Source organism: Phaseolus vulgaris, chromosome 11 (genome assembly GCF_000499845.2).
Source record: "Phaseolus vulgaris cultivar G19833 chromosome 11, P. vulgaris v2.0, whole genome shotgun sequence".
NCBI classification, from domain to species: Eukaryota; Viridiplantae; Streptophyta; class Magnoliopsida; order Fabales; family Fabaceae; genus Phaseolus; species Phaseolus vulgaris.
The window spans coordinates 53,233,799-53,254,677 of record NC_023749.2 but is presented as its reverse complement, the minus strand read 5'-3'; the positions used below and the strand labels follow the sequence as shown (position 1 = coordinate 53,254,677).

Below are 20,879 nucleotides of genomic sequence, written 5' to 3'. Positions count from 1 at the left end.
TATATTACTATATTAAAAGATTTTAATATTTATTGAAAGAAGCATTATATACTAAAATATATGATTCTCATGTTATATTAGCAATGAGAAATTAAATTTTCTTTTTTTATTATTAAAAAAAAGTTTTTTTTTATGTTAAATATTATACATTAAATAAAAAATATATAATAGAAATATATAAACCTTTTACACTTAACCAAGATTAACCAATAATAAAAAATATATAATAGAAATAATAGAAAAAAAAGTCTTTAAAATTAAGCTATGTAAACTTTTTCTGAGTCAAGATGTGGATACTTACCCTTTGGGTCAATGGGAGAGAATAAGGCTCATGCCTTGTGTTTTTTGCACCTCATGATTTCCTTTGCACTTCTCAAGAGTGTGTAAAAGACAAAAGTAACCCTAAACAAAATTGTGTATCATCTCTTTGTTTTTCCTCTCTCTTGCTTCTACCCCCACTTGCTAATTCTTTCTGCACCCCCATTGGTTCTCGTGGCACCCTTATAATAGACTTTCGAATTTGAAAGTGTCTTCTGCACTTTTTACAATTTAATTTTTTTTTACATAATAAATAACTTTTAGATTACATAATTCAAAATTATTTATTTAAACTATATAATTCAAAACAGAATTATGAATCCAATTAACATAGAATCGAAAAATTTATGGAGGTGAAAAAAGAGATTCTTTTATTATATTTTGTAATTTTTACCACAATGAAAAAATCTTAATTAAGTTTTAAGTTTTAATTATTATGAAATCAAAACATAGAAGAAGAATTTTCAGTTAGTTTTTATTTTTTATTAATTAAAAGGTTTCTCACAAACTCATTTTCAGTAATTTTAAACATTTTTAAAATTTAATTAACCCACTTGCTACAATTTTTCTCCTTGTTGAACATAGAAGAAGGAAGAAAAAATATTGAGAAGACCAGAAACACATTTTCTTTTTCAATTTTCCCCTTCGCTAGATTCATCTTCCTTCGTACGCTAATGGCCGCCATAATTTCGCGAAGACTAAGGTTAACCTTAACCTCCTCGCTCCGAAAACCCCATGGTTTTTCTTCATCTTCTTCAACCACTTCGTTTTCCCAAAACCCTAATTTTCCAATTTTCAAACCCTTCAGCTTTCTCTCATCAAACCAATTTTCCTCTGCTTCGGACTCCAATGAAGACCGCAAGCCCGCCCCAGGCCCACCCCAAGCCCAAAGCCCATACCCAAGCCAAAACCCAAACTTCAAGCACCAGGAGATCGAAGGCCCCACAGTGGAACGAGACCTCTCCCCACTCGCGGCCGAGACGCGCGTGGTTCTGGAAACCATGATGAGGAACATGTACAGGCTGAGCCACGCCCTCGCCGCCATGGGTCTGGTTCACCTCACTCTCGGCGCGTGGGTCACGTACCAGACGAAATCGGACCCCGTGACGGAGGTCTCCGTGCAGAGCCTTGTGGCGTTCGCGTTTCCGTTCTCGGTGGCGTTCATGCTGCGGCGCGCGCTGAAGCCGATTCACTTCTTCAGGAAGATGGAGGAGCAAGGGCGGTTGCAGATCCTCACGCTCACGCTCCAAACCGCGAAGCAGTTGAACGCGCTCTTCGCTAGGGCTCGTGTGGTTTCTCTGCTGTGCGTTTTTGCTGTTGTTGTTGGTGTGGGAACCGCAGTGGCTTCCAAATTCACCTAATTTTGTAATTCAGAATAAATAAATATATGTTGCCTTTTTATTCTTTTTACTTATGATGATGTTGATTTGTCAAAAAAATTAGTTACATATTTTATCATTATTTACAATTAAGTAAAAAAAAAATTACCGATAAAAAATAAGTATATCTGAATTTAATTCATATAACATAAATAATAATATATAATTTATTGAAGTGAATATAAATATTAATTTTGAAATTATTAAAAAAAATATGATAGAAAAGTTATAAGAATTGAAGAACTTGGTTCGGGTCTTATTGCTGATGGCGTGTTCCACGTCTCACTCCATTGTAACAAATTTCTGATTGGAAGAAGGAGAAACAAACCTAGTTCTCTCCTTCGTGAAGATTGTGAGCAATTTTGCGTCTTCGCTATTACATTTTCATTTCTACATTGATTTTCTATTCAGTTTTGTTTTTTCAGCTATTTCTCTCACTCACATGGTGGTTCTGATGTGGCTATGCATGTACTGATAAAGCCGTATTCTTGTTTTCCTTTGTGAATTTTGTCATTGTCCTTGATTTTCAGCCATGACGGACGGTCATCAATTCAACAATATCACTCTCGGAGGCCGTGGAGGCACTGTAAACCCTCTAATCTTAGTTTTGCTGCTCTTTTCCGTGTGTATGGTTGAATTTATAAGAAAATATTTCCATGAATCTATGCATGTGTTTGAATTAGCGAGTGTTGTAAAAAGAGACTTCCCCGAATGTGAGTTTGAGAATGCAACGTGTTTGGTAAAAGTTGTGAAAAAAGTATTTCCGAAAATAAGAGCTCGGGCATGCATGTTTTCAATGTTTGGTTTATAAAAAATATTTTCAGGAATCTATGATTACTTTTGAAGTTTGAATAGTGGTATAGAATAGAATGGAATTAGTTGGAACAGAATGGGTGTCTTGGAATGAAATAAAAATACCATTGCATTGTTCGGATGTTTTAGAATGAAATGGAACAAATATTTCATTTTATTGTTTAAACAACTGGCGGAGTTGAATGATTTATAACCTTTTCATTTCCATATTATCTCTATTCTCAATATGGGTCTGTTTGGATACAATCTTGGTATAGTATGATGAAATCGAGTGAGTTGTTTTTGTTCCAATTTTTTCTATCTTCTACAGTAAAAAGTTATTTGATTTGGTGTGATGTAATAAGTATTTGTTTAGTATAGGTAGGAAGAGACTGAATCTGCATGGCCTTACTCAGTTGTACTGCATGTTTCATGTCAAGTTTTTACAATTAGTTGCTTTTTTAATTCAAAGCTAATAGCAATTAGAGTCGAAGAATTGATTTTTTTTTACTGAATTTGTGAATGAGACTGAAATTTGCAGTTGAGATGTATGACACTTCTTCTCCTGTTGTGAGGTTGCAGAATCCAGGACAGATAAAAATACACTCTGGAGGAATAGTATGGAAGAGACAGGGCGGTGGTAAATTAATTGAAGTTGATACATCCGATATAGAGGGGGTGACATGGATGAAGGTTCCAAAGACTAACCAACTTGGTGTTCAAATTAAAGATGGATTGTACTACAAGTTCACTGGTTTTCGTGAGCAGGTTACTCCCTCTACCCCTCCCGATGTGTAGTTAAGTAGGATGTGCAAAAATGTGCAGTTACTTTGGATGTGCATAAAAATGAATTCATAACTTTGGTTAGGTTTTTCTTATATTATGGTGCTTTAGCCCTTTGACAGATATAAATACTGAGGACTTGGACTTCAGTTGCTATCAATATTCGTTCTTATGTGGTAATTTTATACATTTTTGCAGGATGTTGTAAGTTTGACCAACTTTTTCCAAAACACTTGTGGAATAACAGTACGGGAGAAGCAACTCTCTGTTAGCGGACGTAATTGGGGAGAAGTTGATCTAAATGGTTTGCTATATTAAGTGAACTGACTTATTTGTTGTAATTGATATTCTTCTCATGATTTGTCACATATATCTTAAACATCTCTGTCATCCTTACTTGCTGTAAATTTGATAATTTAGTGTGTGGGAAAAAAAAGTTAATTTGACATTGTATTCTGTTTGATTCAGTAGCACCCCATGAAGAAATGGTATGTAAAATTTTTAGTAAAGGATAAAACTCTCCTATCCTAATTTCAAAGAAATTCAGTTGATATCATCCAATTTTTATTTGGAGGAGTTATCTTGTATAGTGCTGGATGTTTTCCATATATGAATAAAGGCTGAAAACTTATGTGCTGTGGTGCTATTTTTTTTCTCCCCAATTTGCAGTTGGTCATTTTCTTTTTGTTATACTCTAAGGCTGTGTTAACAATGGTGAAAATTAAATTATTTCCATAATCCTTCAGTGCTATAAACTGTTATAGTTAGAACCAGTTTTTGTTAGGGTAAATTTGTGGAAAAGTGACCCAAACATATTTTATAAACAAATTATTTTTCATAAAAACAACTGAAAATGATGACAAAAAACTGTCCCAAACATGCTGTAAGTGTCAAATGGATTTAGGCGCCACTCCCTCCACTTTGGTAATCATAGTAAGTGCAATTCTGAGTGTAAAAAAGCTGTTAAGATAGGAAAGTTGTTTTATGTATGTGTAGTGTTTGGGTGGTGATGGTAACTTTATCTCATTCTTGTTTTCTTTTGTAATCAAATAGTTTGTCTTTATGTTGGGCAACTTGTTTGATAATGATAAAACTGACTTGAACATTTCTACAGTTATACTGGACTTTTATGTTTCTGTTTCCATTTCAGGAAATATGTTGGCTTTCATGGTTGGTTCAAAGCAAGCTTTTGAGGTGTCGCTTGCAGATGTCTCCCAAACACAGCTTCAAGGGAAGAATGATGTGATCTTGGAGTTTCACGTGGATGACACAACTGGAGCTAATGAGGTTTATCTACATTTTCATGCATTTTAACATATTAATTTTCAATGATTGTGCATTGTTTTTATGGTCTATTCCTTTTTATGTTATCAGAAAGATTCACTGATGGAGATAAGTTTCCATATACCAAGTTCCAACACCCAGTTTGTTGGCGATGAAAAAACTCCTCCTGCTGAGGTGAGTTTCTTTGTGGAAATAAAAGATCCAGTCTTATATTAACTTCTAAGTTAAATGACATTTTATCTTTTCTGCATCAGGTTTTCCGCAGCAGAATAATGTCTATGGCTGATGTTGGTGCTGGAGGTGAAGATGCTGTTGTTACATTTGAGAGTATTGCGATCCTTACACCAAGGTAATGTATTTAAAGGCATATACATATATTCAAGTATTTTTGGGCTTTTGGCTTCTCATAGTTTATTCCACTTGTATTGTTGTTCTTCCAATTAAGTATTAATAGTAAAACTTTGTTCTTTTATGTAGAGGACGATACATTGTTGAGTTACACATGTCATTCTTGCGACTTCAGGGACAGGCTAATGATTTCAAAATCCAATACAGCAGTGTAGTTCGCCTATTTTTACTTCCTAAGGTTCATTTCCTTATTCTGTACTTTCATTCGACTGATATTTGTTTTCATATTTAAGTGACCAGTAAAATTTCAATTACATTAGCCAGCCATGTATTTAAATTTGGACTTGTTAAGTGTAGTGACGATTTCTCTTATGTATGTGTAGTCTAATCAACCACATACCTTCGTCATTATTAGTCTTGATCCCCCTATTCGGAAGGGACAAACTTTGTACCCTCATATTGTGATGCAGGTAATTGCTGCTTCTCAATGGTTCATGGTTTGCTAATTTATATGATGTGCATTCTATTTGTTTATGAATTTGACATTGTTTTGCTCATTTCTACATAGTTTGAATCTGATTATGTTGTCCAAAGTGAATTGACAATGAATGAAGATCTTTATAACACAAAGTACAAGGACAAGTTAGAGCTGTCTTATAAGGTATCGCTTAAAACTGTTCATAATTGATTCATATGTCCATATATAAACCCCTGAGATACTGTTCTTGAAGGATTAATCACATGATTTGAGAATTTATTAATTGTTGGTCATGCATATCACATGATGCAGTAGCTGACGTGTTTCATTTTCAATTCACAACCAGGGACTTATTCATGAAGTGTTCACTACAATATTACGTGGCTTGTCTGGTGCCAAAGTCACTAAGCCTGGAAAATTTAGGAGTTGTCAGGATGGCTATGCTGTGAAATCATCTTTGAAAGCTGAAGATGGAATTCTGTATCCCCTTGAGAAGAGCTTCTTCTTTCTACCTAAGCCTCCTACTCTTATTCTTCATGAAGAGGTATAATGGATTGTGCTTGCTGACCACCACATATCAATTTCTGGTTGATAGCATCTGATATTTAAACAATGAGGTTTTACTTCTTTTCTCCTTTCCTATTAGATTGACTATGTGGAATTCGAGAGGCATGCTGCTGGTGGTTCCAATATGCATTATTTTGACCTTCTTATCAGACTAAAATCTGAACAAGAGCATCTCTTCCGTAATATTCAGAGAAATGAGTACCACAATTTGTATGAATTTATTAGGTAAATAATAGCTCATTGCCAAATTTTACGTAGGATTAACCGTTTTATAAAGTATAATCAACTGTTTTATACCTGAACATGCAGTTCAAAGGGCTTGAAAATTATGAACTTAGGAGATGGTCAACCTACTGCTGGTATAAAGAAGGTTCTCGAGAATGACGATGACGATGCTGTTGATCCACATCTTGAGCGCATAAAAAATGCAGCTGGTGACGATGAAAGTGATGAGGAGGTGATCGAACAGATATTTTAAATCACTTATCTTTAGTTCATGTGTAGCGTTTAGAAAATTTGTGTTCTAGTTTTAGAAATCAAGGAGGCAACATTTATTTGTGCTGACCAACTTCTGATTATAGTTGGTGCATGAAAATCTTCAGTGAATTCGGAGCTTACATTTTAGTTTTTGCTATTCTTGAGCTTATTTTGCAGCTGACCTTTCGCCTATTTTAAGTGTCTATTTCTTGTGTTCGCAAGCTTCTCAACTTTAGTCTTTGGGAGCTTAATGTGGCAGGGTTTTTCTAGTCTTGTTTCTGTATTAATTAAACTGTGGAAAATGTCTACAGGATTCAGATTTTGTTGCTGACAAGGATGATGAAGGTTCTCCTACTGATGATTCTGGGGCAGACGATTCTGATGCCAGTAAAAGTGGCGATGAGAAAGAGGCACCTGATTTTCTTTTTTGCCTTTGTTATCTTAGTAGTACTTCTCTACTCTTAAATCTATGGTGTGTCTGATACCTTAATGATTGCAAATTTTCAGAAGCCTGCCAAGAAGGAAATAAAGAAGGACCTGCCTCCTAAGGCATCTACTTCTAAAAAGAAATCAAAAGATGATGAAGATGGAAAAAAGAAAAAACAGAAGAAGAAGAAAGACCCAAATGCACCCAAGAGGGCAATGTCTGGTTTTATGTTCTTTTCTAAATTGGAAAGAGAGGTATGTTCTGTTCCCAGTCTTATACATCGGTGCTGGTATGGTTTCGGATGTGGGTGGTGGGAATTTTTATCACCAAACTTATGATAGCTGCTGCCCAGCCTCAGAGTTTGGGGTTCACAGATTACAATGGCAATGTGCATGCTAATTACACAAACTTCTGCATTAGTATTTTTAGAAGGAAAAATGAAATAAGTTTTATGCATAAGTTAATTTTTTTGTGAGAAAAACAATATAAAAGAGTTTTTATAAATTGGTTTATGTATAAATTATTTTTAACTTATGAAAAACCTAAATTTATTTTTACTTATATTTTTCTCCTACTAGTGCCTATTAAAAAACTCATAGCCTTTTTGTCTATGTTATAATTATAAAATTAAGGAATACATCTTATATAATTAAGAATATCTAGATTTTATATATATATATATATATATATATATATTATTAGAGCATGTTTTTTTATTAGAGGATATCAAATCTCCTCTACTTATTGTATTGATTCCTTTTTCTCAATATAAATAAAACATCTATATGTTGTCTTAGTAACACATGGTTTTAGTTCAATGTCTCTCTCTCTCTTGTATAGTGTATCAGTCTGGATGATGTGAAAGAAAGAGTGGAAGAGAAAAGAAGTATGTGAGACATGAATTAATAGTGGGGTTGTTTGAATGAAGTGAAATAGAGTGGGGAGAGAGAAAAAATAAGTAGAAAATTTGAATGAATATGTGTTTGATTGTAAAGAAGAGGAAAGTGAGAATTTGTTATGAAATGATATTATATACCCTTGATTTTATTTTTTTTAATTTAAGAATTCACAAAATCTACATGAAACGGTTAACTGGTCAAGCAGGGGTTTATATAAGTTGAGTTCTCTTTATATAATATTTCCTGAAAGTATTTTAACTTTTTGACAGAATCTCAAGAAAACTAACCCTGGAATCTCATTTACGGATGTGGGAAGAGTACTTGGAGAGAAATGGAAAAAAATGTCAGGTATGCAATGTTGCCAATTTTTAATTTTATGCAGTTCCATTCCACCATGTCTAATTCGTCATCTGAGCTTTATTACATATGTTTATTAACTAAACTGTATATTGTTTCACCTGTTGAATGCTCAGTGGAAGAGAAGGAACCATACGAGGCAAAAGCACGTGAAGATAAAAAACGTTACAAGGATGAGATTAGTGACTACAAGAATCCCCAACCCATGAATGTTGATTCAGCAAATGTATCTGACGGTACCTGAGGCTAGTTCAATATTGAAAATAATCCTCATTTTCTATGTGAATGCAATTGTCTGCAGAAACTTTCTGTCATTGAAATGCAAGCCAGTGTAAGTTATGCTCCATGTATTTTTCCTGGAGATGGCATCTACTCGTTAACTTTGAAAATTGATACAATACAAGTAATGTTCTTTGAAATGGCTTGATAACTTGTGAAAGGTGATTGGAATGTTCTGAGTCTTGTGCTTTTGAGGGGTTGAAACCTCAGTTGGTTTGCATGGCTTTGGGGAAGACAGGGAAAGGATGACCTTGCTTTGTTGACCAGGTTCTTGTGCCTTTTTGTTGTTGTTCTTCAAATGATCATAATTGAAAATGTTCAATGGAACTTACAAAATGATAAGATTCTAAAGAAAAAAGCAAATAAAGAAATAGAGAGAAATGAGAAATGGTAATTGAGTGGCTGTGATTAATTAAAATCTATAAATCAACACCTTAAAAGTACCATTATGGAATTTACAGTTTGTAAAACATGAGAAATTGATGGAGATGATTTGATCTTTGACAATTTGGAAGGTGCAATGGATTGTGCATAAAATCAGAAATGGTTGTAGCAGTAGCAGTATATTATACCTTTCTTTTTCTCCACCTCAGATCCTACTCTTTCAACCAAGCTACCAACATTGACTAAATGGTCATTAACACGTTTACAATGCATCAGAAAAACCTTTGCATGTTTCCTCAATATGTCTGTTTTTGTCTTTTTGTTCTTTTGTTTGACATTAGGTAGTTAGATTGAACATATATGGTTACATACAATTATTGTAACCTAAAATGAGATGTCTGTATTAAATGTAAAACAATTATGGTTATTCTAATTATTAGCATTTATTTTTTATAATTGTGCATCTGGTGAATGACTTAAATTTCTGTGTGATTACTTTACGTATTAATTTCTGTAATAAAAATTCACATCACAATTATTATAAACTATTGTAGTTATGAACAACGCGACAATAGTAATATTATTAGTATAATAACTTGATTGTGAAGAAAAGATACTATTACTCAGCAGTATATTTTTCCTTAAAACGATTATTAGAACGTCTTAATGTGCTAACACACTCACATTAACCATTAAATTTTACACTAAAATACTTTTACCCAAACAAATAATGAAATAACACTTATATTTTAATGATAAGTACACTTTTTTTATATATAAAGCTTTTATGTTTTTATTATTATTATGTAACTTGACATCGCAGTTATTCTGATACTTCAATTAACAACAGTCATATGTAATTAATCACACGAAAAAAATATTATTAAAAACAAATACAAAAAATTTATGGAGATATTAGACAAAAACTTATATGTTAACAAAAATAGTACATAATTAGACTATACTTATTAGACTATACTTATTATAAAGAATTCTAAAAACAGAATAAAGGAAATTTTATTGTACCAATAAAATGATTTTCTATGAATAAATCTTAAATTAGTCAACTTATCAGCATACGCATTCCTTTGATAAAAAATATGAGTAAACTTATAAATTTGATTTTGTCATAGTAATTAACACAAATATTTATAGTAATTAACACAAGTATTTCATCAAATACAAAATATTTAGATACATTAATCCTAAAAATAAATACAACACAAATTAAGATAAAATAACATATTGAACATCAAAAAACACGCAAAGAAACTTCCAATAAATACGCCTTTACCAATTCCCACTTTATTATTTTTTTGTTAATCTATACATTCTAATCATGGAATAAAATACAAAATCAAACATCTTAATAATTTCCATAATTTGATTTTGTTTTTTGAACTTCTCGTTTCTGAATAGACCCAATGTTGATAGCCTCCACGTAATGAGAAAAACACGCTCCCATCCCTTTCACTAGAACGGGAAACGCTGTGACACGTGCGAGGAGCAAGTGGCAAAGACAAGTGTGCGAGCACACGTGTCAGTGACAATATGGACGAAAATGACCTCTGAGAAAACGAGGGTCAGATTTGGCGGCTAGCTTCTTCCTTCTTGTCACACACGGCTCACCTTTTTTTTACCCTCATTTTCCCATTTTACCCCTTTCTTGCAAAGTCAATAACTTCATAAACTTTTAATAATCTTCTTAAAACTCATTTTTATCATTTTTTTAATTATTTCACAGCATATTTACAATTCAACTTATAAATTTAATCCTTCAAAACAAATTTTTTTCATGTTTAGTATTAGTTTCGTCTTGTAAAAAAAACATTCTTTTTATCATTCTAAACAAATACAAATTAATTCCTTAAATAAACTTTAACACATCTTAAATAACAAATGGTGAAGTTTTGGTGCATGATTGGCATTAAGAAGTAGCCCCAAACAAAATCTTTTTTATGTAAAGTATTTTGTAAAGCTTTCCACTTTAGTTTCATGGTTGAACATGTTTGGATTAATCCATCTTCCAAATAGGTTTCTTCATTAGGCCAAACAAGTAGTTCAACTTTTATCTTTCATTTATAGCATTGTAGTTAAAGAATAAAAAACACAACTTTCTCATCATAGAATATTTTTTTTTTTAAATTGTCAATTGGTACCAAACAAGGTCTCCATCTTGTTACTGACATAACCAAATTTATTAAGTCGGATAGAAAATTAACCACACCAAACAGTAAATAAATATTAAATACGTTCTTAATTATAATCTAAAACAAAATTCTAATTCCATGATAATTATATAAGAGTTTATAAAAAAAAAAATACGTCATGTTATCAAAATGTATTTTACCTAAAAAGAAAATCATTTGATAAGCTAGAGAGAAAATAAAAGACAATGAACCGATAAAAAATAAAATAATAGTTCTCTCTATTCAATGAAAATAATTTTTTTTTAAGAAAAACACCATTTTTATAAATAATTAATAAATTGAAAGAAAAAAAAAAGTAGTGGAGAAGTTGGTAATTGCATTAGAATGAATGAAAAGAAAGTTTCCTTTCCATACGCGTCTCTACGACGCCCATATTCTATCTCTCCTTTCATTACCAACCTCTCATCTCTCTCTTTTACAAATCCTCTCTCTCTCATTTCCAATCTCAATAATCTCTCTCTCTCTCTCTTTCTCTTTCTCTTTCTTCTTCTTCTTCTTCTTTTCTCCTTCTCACCAAAACGCACTATAATGGCTCAGAAGGCGCAGAAAAACGACACCGACTTCAAGGTCCCGGAGCCAATCACCCCCTGCGCCACAGCCACCGCCGCCGCAGCAACTTCCATTTCCGAACCATCTAGATTCTTTGACGCTGCAACTCCCGCCACGTCGTCGCGTTCGCCCAAGCGCTCGCTTCCTCTAGAGGACGCTGCGAACGCCGACCGGACGGTGGCATCGGAGCCGAAGCGCGCGGTGAACCGGTGCTCGGGATGCCGGCGGCGCGTCGGGCTGACCGGATTCCGCTGTCGGTGCGGTGACCTTTTCTGCGCTGAGCACCGGTACACGGACCGCCACGACTGCTCCTACGACTACAAGACCGTCGGGAGAGAGGCCATCGCGAGGGAGAATCCCGTCGTGAAGGCCGCGAAGATCGTGAAGGTCTGAAAACCCTAAATCGGAGAAGGAGAAAAAACACTTCGATCGATCGCTGAGACGAAACGACGCGAAACGAAGGCGTTTCGACGCGGTTGGAGATTTAACAGTCTCACGATCGCAGTTAGGTGGTTAATTTAATTACTCGCAGCGCGTCTCATCTCGGGCGCGTGGGTGGGATCTGGGAAAGTTGTAACCTGAACGTGAAATTCTCGGTGATCCTTTTTTTTATTTTTTTATGTATAATTTCTTAATTTTTATGTGCTTTTCTTTTTTTTTAATCTCGAGTTGGGATTTATAAATTATTGTGATTATTATGTGATTTTTTCTTGGCTCAATTATATTTATTTTTCTTTATTTCTTAGTTTGGGTTTTCTTTCATGATTTTAGGTTAAACATGAATTTAGTCTTTGGAATGTTTTTTATTTTATTTCTAAATTAGTTTGTTTGACATTTGATCTCCATTTTATTTCTATTTTTTATTCTTGTAATATTAAAGTTTCTATTTTCTACTTATTATTGTAAATGAAGGTTATCGAACTCAGAACAAAAATTAAAGCAATCGAAATTAAGTAATTTTTTCTTTTAAAAAAATAAAACATGATTATACTTCAGGACTGAATATATTTTAAAAATATTATATTGTTTTAAGAAATAAAATTATTGTGAAATAAAATAAAATGTATTTTAGTTTTTTTTTTTACTATCTTATTTTTAGCATAGGATTCAGGGTGTGGGGGAAAAGGTAAATTAGATTGAAGTTGAGGGTATAGTTGTCAAATTGTTCTGTACTTTGAATTTTGGAATTTTCGAGAATAGTGATGATGATAGAAAGTTGGGTGGGCCCACTTGATTAGACATGTGACATTTTTTAATTATTATCGCGATATATTGGTTAGTGGGTGATATCGTGTCGTGATGCAGCCGCAGCGAGATCTCGCGATTCCTGTTTCCATCGTTCGTGATGGTGACGCTTAACTTTTTGGCTTGTAGCCAATGGGATTGCGCCACGTGTGAGGTGCTAATTGGATTCGCGTCTCGTTGATTACTGCGTTGTGGTTATTTTATTTGGATAGAAGAATCTCGAGGGAATGTGATGAGATGATCCAACGCCTAGGATTTCGTGATAAAAGTTTTTTTTCCACCTCTTCAAATGTATATTAAAATATTGTTAATTTCTTTTTCTAAAATAATAAAAATATTAAAACTTTGTTATTTTATTTTAGGTTTGAATAAAACTCTTCTCGTGTTCAGTATGTAATATTTAATCTTCAATGAAAAGTGTGCGCAGGTTAATGGAAAAAGTCATTAGCTGAGGGGTGCGCATGATATGCCATCTCTTTGTGCGTAGATCATGCGTGATGATGATGCATGTATCTTTTAATTTTAAATGATCATATTGCTTTGTTAAAGTTTTAAAAATGATAATATAATTAAAATATGAAATTTATTAACTACTTGAACTATTGTACAAAGTTAGGATGATATATTTAAAATGTATTAAGATTGAGATGATAATAAGGTTAAACTGTCGTAATAAAATATTATGATCTATGATTAAAAAAAAGAAATCAATTGTTCAATTAAAGAAAAAAAAAGTCAATTATTCAACCGGTAGAAAATTTCTTAATTTTTTTTACAAGAACATAAATTTTTTAATTTTTTAAAATTATATACAGTAATTAAACGAATGTTTGTGTAATTTAAATGTTGAATGAAATTGGCACATTAGAAACCCAAGTAGCATATGCTGGTGAATAAGGGAAAAAAAAGTAAAAACATATATATGATTAAGAAAGATCATAAAAGTATTTGGATTTAAGTCCATGATATATAGGTTTAGTTTTTATTTTCGATATTTTCTCTCTTAGAAAATTAAAGAAGAAATAAATTCATTTGAATAAAAAGAATAGAACAAACAAATAGATGTTGTTGGATGATAAAGATTCTTCTGCCTTTAACTTTCTCTTGTTGGTGGAAAGTGATTCCTCAACATTTTTTTTTTAATTTTAATTTGGGTTGAACATATGCATGATAATATATGTCTGGGAGCAACTCACTATGGACATCGATCACAATAATCTAGGGCTACCCCACTTACCATATGGTAAAATCCAAGTAACACCACATAAACAATAATTTTTTTTTTTTTTAAAATTAGTCTTCAATGATATTTTTCCCAGTTTTATACTTACCAAATTATTATATATATATATATATATATATATATATATTAATATGTTTTGATGTGGTTGATAGAGTAAAGTAGAGAATGGAAAAAAGAGAATTAGAGTGGATGGTGTGAGTTTGTTGTGATTTGTGTGAAAAGATTTGTGGAGCATATTGTTGTTTGTTTGTAAGGTGCATTGGTGAGAATGTCATGTTGACAAGAGATACATCTTCAATATGCCTTGCTTTCCCACTCACTTCTCACTTTCCTCCACTCTCAACATATCAATACACTTTCTAAATAAAACTCACCCCAACCCTTTAAAAAACTTACACCTACTTAGCTTCATCACTTCTCCATCTTGAGTGTGGTACACCAACCAAACCCATCTTCAACATCTTTCTCATAGCTCCTTGTCTATGGCAATGGAATTATATAGGTACACTATATGTGGCTACCAAACATACATTTGCAAATAAAAATGTGAATGGATATGGAAAAGAATATGTAATTTCAATTCAGAATTTTCTATCCTTAAAAGGATTATAATTGGAATTAACAATTGAGCATTGATGTTTAGGATATGAAATGACAGGTCCAGATTAACCTGAAATGAGTTATTGTCATTTATTGTTTCTTGTTTATGTATTAAGGTCATGAGAGCTTAATATTATTGTTGGAACAAACAAAGATATTGTGTGTCATTCTAATTATGTTTCCAACATTTATCTTTTAATAGGGATCAATAGTTATCTCTTAATAAGGATCAATAGTCAGTTTCTCTATTTTCTAATTTTGATAGTTTTGTATATATAACTGTTTGTTTTTTCTTGTATCCACACATAGTTCTTTAATCAATGAGAATTTCTTTTGTACTCTATTTCTTCTCTTCATTTCTCATGCTTCCTAGATTATCTCAATCTTCTCGTTTCCCATTTTTTTTTTTGTGACATGATTATGCATAACCAGTAAACACACCATGCTCTGTTGTGTAATCACTACAATTTCTTTTTTCTTGATTCTTTCTTGCTATTATCTTTCTTTATTGTTGCTTTCTTTTCTATTTTCATGGTAGACGAATTCCAACAAACACATGCTGCGAAGAGCTTCTTGAATTTACACCTTAATATGATTCGAATACGTGTATTGTTTCTTCGGTTCTTAATAGAAATAATTTTCATTCTAGGAGTATATCAATGATTACAATCCTTATTGCTAAAAACAAGCTTGAATTTGTTAATGGAAGCTTGAATTTTTGTTAAGTTAACATCTAGTTCTGGAGATAGTCTTCATGGTCCCTCTTCTTATAAAAGATTGATTGGAAGACTCATATAACTAATACTAGATTAGATAGAACTCAAGTTGGTCATCACCTTATTGGTTTTTCTTGACTCCAACTAATGCTCATCATCAAGCGGTCATGCGTGTTTTGTGATATTTGAAGCAAACCCTTGGAAAAGGAATATTTCTTATTGTAAACAATAAGTTCTAGCTACAAAGGCATAATGATTCTACTAGGTAGGATGTGTTGATACTAGAAGATCAATGAATGACTACGTAGTTTATTTTGGAAATTCTCTTATATCTTGCGTTATAAGAAGCAGTCTATTATCTATGAAAACTCATCTAAAGTTGAATATAGATTCTTAACTTCGACTACTTATGAATTACAATGGATTGCATATACTATTGAAATAGCTTTCAATCAGGTGATGCATGAATGGAAAAAACACATTGATTGTCATATTAATAGAGAGAAAATTAGTAGTGATTTGTTGAAGCTTCTTCTTATTTCTTATAACATGCTTATTTGATCACTCTTCCATATCTTTCCCTTTCCATCTTCATATTTAGATGATGGGTGAATGAGCAAAATTCATAGGTTGTAAGTGAACTTTAAAGAAAAACATCATCTTGGTAGTCCATACAAAAATATAATGCAAGATTAGTAGTAAAAAGGAATTATTTTGATATCTTTTCTCCAATTTCCATGATTTCCTTTATTAAAGTGTTTCTAACTTTAACCTTTATCCGTAAGTTACTTATTCTTCAAATGGATGTGAAGACGACCTTTTGAATGATGAATTGAAGGAAGAGATTTATATGACTTACCTAGTTGGTCTGTAGTTATTGGTCAAAAGATCAAAGTATGGGAACTTTTAAAAGTCTCATATGGACCAAAGAGACACCAAAAACTGGTATGAAAAACTTGATGATGTTGTACTCAATGATAGTTTCTACCATAGGTGTTGATAAATGTATGTGCACTAAATTTGAAAATAATGTGAGTACGTTATTATATGTTTTTATGTTGATAAAACCCAATGTCTCAATCAAAATGATTGGGATGCACTTGCAAGTCTCATTAAATATTTAAGAGGCATTATGAATTATGTCATTGAATATATCATATTTTCCATTGTGTTAGAAAGATATAGTGATGCTAATTGGATCACTGATGAGTATATATTTATTCACACTTAATAGCTTTAATCATAGATTATTTGACTATAATAATAAATAAATTTGTTGTTTTAATTAATATTCATATAATTGGGTTTATTTAGACCTTAACTATTATTTTTGGTAATTTTGTGTTTTTAGGGTAAATGATCTGAAGTTGTTTACCTTTGTGAATAGACCAAATATGCAAAAGTCCAAGTTGCTTCTTTGAATCGAAACAAAAAACAAATTCTGAGGAGAAGAAAGAGAAAATAAAAGCTACAAGATCTCAAAAACAGAATTGGAAGCAAATCTTCTGCAAAATAAAAAGAATTATGGAAAGTTGAAAACTGTTTACAAAATCTAAACTGCAATATTTTCTCAAGATCCTTAAAAGGACACAAGCATCAAGTAGAAAAGGGGGAGAGTTTCATAGGGTTTTCTTAGTTTCTTTTTCTTCTTTGTAATTCTTTTGCCTCCGCATGGAAAGCTAAACCTTTTGGTTGATTCCTTTGTGATTCCCCATTGAGTTATGAGGTTTTGATTAATAAAAGTTTCTATTTTTAATTCTCTATAGGACTTGTTTTTATTGTCTAATCTCCCGGAAAACTAGTCCTTATCTTAAACTTTGGTTTCTTAGTTAGTTCATATTGTTCTAATTAATTTCTTGGGCGCATGATTCAAGAGATAGGATAAACATTCCCATGGAGTATACGCATGGAACAAAGTGGATATTGATTAAACCGGTAGACACATGCTTTACTGGTGAGCTTCAATTGAATTAAGTTTGGCGCATGTTCAATTTAGTTTAGCTCTGTTGAGGATTGAGAAAAGAATAATCTTTAGAGAACCTGTGAAGAATTCATTGGTGGAAGAACTTGGAGTCAATCTGCATTCTTTACTGATTTAAAGTATCATTTATATATTCCCGCTTCATGATCACAACCCCTTTTACTTTACCATTATTGCTAATTTTCATTGTTTGCAAATAGGTTTCGAATTCTATTCACTGAAATCACTATTGGATTCGTTGGAAAACGACTTGGGATCATTTGACCACTTTTATACTATCATTTCTCTACCGTTAGACAAATCTACGCTAGAATCATTTTAATTTGAGAGCAAAACGACAACTATCATGTGAGTACGTTATTATATGTTTTTATGTTGATAAAACCCAATGTCTCAATCAAAATGATCGGGATGCACTTGCAAGTCTCATTAAATATTTACGAGACATTATGAATTATGTCATTGAATATATCATATTTTCCATTGTGTTAGAAAGATATAGTGATGCTAATTGGATCACTTATTCAGATGAGACAAAATTCACACGTAGTTATGTATTTATACTTAAGAGTGGTGTGGTTACCTGATGATCGTCCATACAAACCGTTATTTCAAGATTAAATTAAGTTTTGCATGACATTTTGGTAAACTATCTAAAGCACACACAAACTAGTAAGCACACACAATGATAACAATAAAGATTACGAAGTTTTATTATGATTGTCTAATAACTAACACACAAGTTAAGTGTTTCTTGTTCATATGATATGTTAACCTACTAAATTGTATTATGGGTTGAGTTTTTCAATCTAAGACTAATTTATATAGTTTGTTGCACCAACTCAATGCATTACATGGGAAAAGATACCCATTATTTTTCTTACTTTTCACTTTTTTTTCACCTTTTAATTACACCTTTGTTTCACCTTTTGTTATTTTATTATTCCTTTTATTATAGCAATAAAATATATTTATAAAAATTTCATTATCATATATTACACATTAATATAATAGTATATAATAAAATCGATTAACTAATTATAATTTTCTTATTAGATTAATTGTTAAATATTAAAAGTTATAAAACCATTCTCCTTCCCCTAGTTTAGAAAGAAAATTCAGAATCTCGCGCCAGAGTAACGTAACATAACACCGTCACCGCACTTTTATTCTAATTTCATTTCGTTCGCATTTTCCGTTGATCCGCAATGGACGAACCGGAGGCAGTAACCGCAGAGAGAGTGCCCCACCCTCCCTCTCCGAAATTAGGGTTTCCTCTCTCCGACGCCGGCGACGCAAACCTCGTCGGTGGTCTCAGCACCATCCTCGTCGCTTCAATTCAAGACGCCAAGGACCGCATCGCGCAGATCGAGTACGTCTTCTGCTCCCAGCTCTATCCTCAATTCAAATCCGACGCGGCATCGAAACGGCGTCGCATCGACGAGCTCCAGCACGAGGCCGACGAGAACATGGCGCTACACAAGAACCTCGTGGAGTTGGTGCAGTCCAAGGTGTCCGCTCTAAAAGACGCCGAAGAGAAGCGAAACGCCGCGTTTTCGAAATTGGAGGAGTGCGAGAGCGAGAAGGCGATGTTGCTCGCGAGAATCGAGGAGTTGGACGAGAAACTGAGGAGGAAGACGCGAGAAATTGAAGAGGAAGGGACGCTGCTAGAACGCGTGGAGGCGCTGACGTGTGAGTTGCGGGACGAGAGAGCGAAGAGGAATCGCGTTACTGAGGCGTATAAGAGGCTTAAGTCTCAGCACGTTTACCTTCGACGGAAGGTTGGTATCGATGATGACAATGTGGTTGAGCAAAACAAATTCGAGAGTGGGAGTGAATTTGGCTCGCGTCAGAGTCCTATGGTAGAACCTGGTATTGCGCTAATTTCTCTTGTAACTGTGTGGTAGAAAACTAGATAGAGTTTGTCGCATGTTTTGTGTGTGTGATTTGTGAATCTGCTTATGAATCCTTCAACTGAAAAGTGTCAATTCAACACTCCTTACTCACCAATTGTCTTTTGCATGCAGTTGCAGTTCTTGCATTTGAGAATCCAAATATCACTACCGGTGCTTGTGAAACAGCTGAAGTGAGAAGCGAAATCCCATTGGAAGACTTTGGAGGTAATTGCGTTTTTTCTTAATATTTAAGCAACTGTGTTTGTGTGAAATGTCCTTCACTTCGATCCACCTGCATCAAGTTAAATATACATAGACTTTGTTGTCTAAATGCTATGTTGAGTTAGTGAAGTGTACAATTTAGGTTATTTGATTACACATCATCTACTTCCTATTGTTTTAGGCCTTGACAAGAAAACTCCAGATGTGTTTGTTACTGCGTGTGACATAAACGAAGTGAAGGAGAAGCCGTCTGAGGAGGATAGAGGAGCCAATTTGAGTTCTTCATCCTCTGGTTTTCGTGATGTCCCTAAATGTCCAAGTACAAAATTAGTCTCTGTATCGAGTGCGAAGCGGCCTGCATCTTCCTGGAGGCAAACCCGGTCCCATCAAAGTCGAACAGGTCCTGACCCTCATGATGATTTTCTTGACACTCCTCTAGAGAATATCAGAGGAAATTTAAATAAGGTTTTGAACAAGGAGGACCTTCCAAACCTGATTCAGAAAGACATTAACAACGACAGTTCAGATGATGAAACACAGGATGTGAGTGCCAAATGCAGTCCTCAGAAGAAGCTAAAGCAATCTTCTATTACTGTGGTTGACAAAAGAAGTTACAAGTATGTTGAACCAGTGAGAAAGAAAGCTGAGCGTGAAAATTTAAAAGGAGTTGAGTGCAAACAATGCAGAAAGTTCTATGATGCTGTTCTTCCTAATGCTGATGGCAAGGATGCTGAGAGTAAGCAGAATTTCCGCTGTGAACACCTTGATGGTGTTTCTAGGCATCGATATAGGTATGTTCCGCCTATGACTCCCGAAGGATTTTGGAATATTGGATTTGAATCTGAAATGTAAGAGTATATTTTAGACCGATTACTATTTGATTTATAAAAGGATTCTGTATCCAATTGAAATTTGTTCAAACTTTAGTTTCCTGGTAAATCTAGAAAAACACTCTTAGGAACCTTGAATATTAGGTACATTATTAACTGATACATTGGTAGTCTCAATGCCAAGAGGCAAAATTTCCCTGTGTAGTTCATACTAAACCCGGTTGGACTAATGCATGTACTACTAGTTGTAGATATCTTATGTTGTTGACAGCAAATAAACATTTATTATAGAAATAGTCGTTGTACTTTACTCTTCTAGACAGTATCCTTGTGCTTGAAATTTATTTCGTATTTATTTAAGTTCTTCTGTATAACTATTTATATGTATTATTTTCTGAAATAGACTGTTCAGGGTTAGTGTTCCCTTTAGGGGATGATATGGGGAGCTTAATTCTGGAGATTATCCCTTAGTTTCACGGCTCTATGTAGCATGAACTACTAGCAAGGGATATTTTGTTATAATGATATGCAATTATTCATTTTGCTGAATGAATTTGTATTGGTCAATGAACACATATGGCCGTTAAAGCTGGCCAAAATTTATGTGGGTTGAACC

General features: G+C 33.3%; 4 protein-coding genes across 6 annotated transcripts; all 4 read left to right on the top strand.

Moving 5' to 3' along the window:
* Positions 1–545: 545 nt before the first annotated feature.
* LOC137819436 (uncharacterized) lies at positions 546–1,728 on the top strand. The gene has a single exon (XM_068623295.1). The coding sequence runs from the start codon at positions 993–995 to the stop codon at positions 1,677–1,679; it is 687 nt and encodes a 228-aa protein (XP_068479396.1). The 5' UTR covers positions 546–992; the 3' UTR covers positions 1,680–1,728.
* A 189-nt stretch (positions 1,729–1,917) lies between these two features.
* Positions 1,918–8,548, top strand: LOC137819416 (FACT complex subunit SSRP1-like). 3 transcript variants are annotated; one of them, XM_068623268.1, is made up of 17 exons: positions 1,918–2,049; positions 2,228–2,283; positions 3,072–3,257; positions 3,471–3,576; positions 4,423–4,559; positions 4,647–4,730; positions 4,811–4,905; positions 5,034–5,142; positions 5,288–5,374; positions 5,473–5,565; positions 5,729–5,926; positions 6,029–6,174; positions 6,259–6,406; positions 6,738–6,836; positions 6,934–7,107; positions 8,022–8,100; positions 8,226–8,548. In XM_068623268.1, the coding sequence occupies exons 2-17, from the start codon at positions 2,230–2,232 to the stop codon at positions 8,351–8,353; spliced, it is 1,923 nt and encodes a 640-aa protein (XP_068479369.1). In that variant the 5' UTR covers positions 1,918–2,049; positions 2,228–2,229; the 3' UTR covers positions 8,354–8,548. The 3 variants fall into 3 exon arrangements, with proteins under 3 accessions (XP_068479369.1, XP_068479376.1, XP_068479385.1); XM_068623275.1 differs by having other exon boundaries at positions 1,941–2,049; positions 2,123–2,283; XM_068623284.1 differs by having other exon boundaries at positions 1,956–2,049; positions 2,178–2,283.
* A 2,761-nt stretch (positions 8,549–11,309) lies between these two features.
* LOC137823662 (zinc finger A20 and AN1 domain-containing stress-associated protein 5-like) lies at positions 11,310–12,237 on the top strand. Its single transcript, XM_068628887.1, has one exon. It carries the CDS (start codon positions 11,511–11,513, stop codon positions 11,922–11,924), a length of 414 nt encoding a protein of 137 aa, XP_068484988.1. The 5' UTR covers positions 11,310–11,510; the 3' UTR covers positions 11,925–12,237.
* Positions 12,238–18,412: 6,175 nt separating this feature from the next.
* LOC137829569 (protein gamma response 1) lies at positions 18,413–20,581 on the top strand. Its single transcript, XM_068636398.1, has 3 exons — positions 18,413–19,188; positions 19,344–19,436; positions 19,615–20,581. The coding sequence occupies exons 1-3, from the start codon at positions 18,525–18,527 to the stop codon at positions 20,283–20,285; spliced, it is 1,428 nt and encodes a 475-aa protein (XP_068492499.1). The 5' UTR covers positions 18,413–18,524; the 3' UTR covers positions 20,286–20,581.
* The last annotated feature ends 298 nt before the right edge of the window (positions 20,582–20,879 follow it).

What these genes read in the sequence shown, in the direction of transcription:
- LOC137819436 (XM_068623295.1), top strand. Translation starts at nt 993, where the DNA reads ATGGCCGCCATAATTTCGCGAAGACTAAGGTTAACCTTAACCTCCTCG.
- LOC137819416 (XM_068623268.1), top strand. Translation starts at nt 2,230, where the DNA reads ATGACGGACGGTCATCAATTCAACAATATCACTCTCGGAGGCCGTGGA. An exon ending in AAAGTGGCGATGAGAAAGAG is followed by an intron (nt 6,837 to 6,933) that starts GCACCTGATTTT and finishes GCAAATTTTCAG; the next exon opens with AAGCCTGCCAAGAAGGAAAT. An exon ending in GAAATGGAAAAAAATGTCAG is followed by an intron (nt 8,101 to 8,225) that starts GTATGCAATGTT and finishes TTGAATGCTCAG; the next exon opens with TGGAAGAGAAGGAACCATAC.
- LOC137823662 (XM_068628887.1), top strand. Translation starts at nt 11,511, where the DNA reads ATGGCTCAGAAGGCGCAGAAAAACGACACCGACTTCAAGGTCCCGGAG.
- LOC137829569 (XM_068636398.1), top strand. Translation starts at nt 18,525, where the DNA reads ATGGACGAACCGGAGGCAGTAACCGCAGAGAGAGTGCCCCACCCTCCC. An exon ending in GAGTCCTATGGTAGAACCTG is followed by an intron (nt 19,189 to 19,343) that starts GTATTGCGCTAA and finishes TTTTGCATGCAG; the next exon opens with TTGCAGTTCTTGCATTTGAG. An exon ending in CCCATTGGAAGACTTTGGAG is followed by an intron (nt 19,437 to 19,614) that starts GTAATTGCGTTT and finishes CTATTGTTTTAG; the next exon opens with GCCTTGACAAGAAAACTCCA.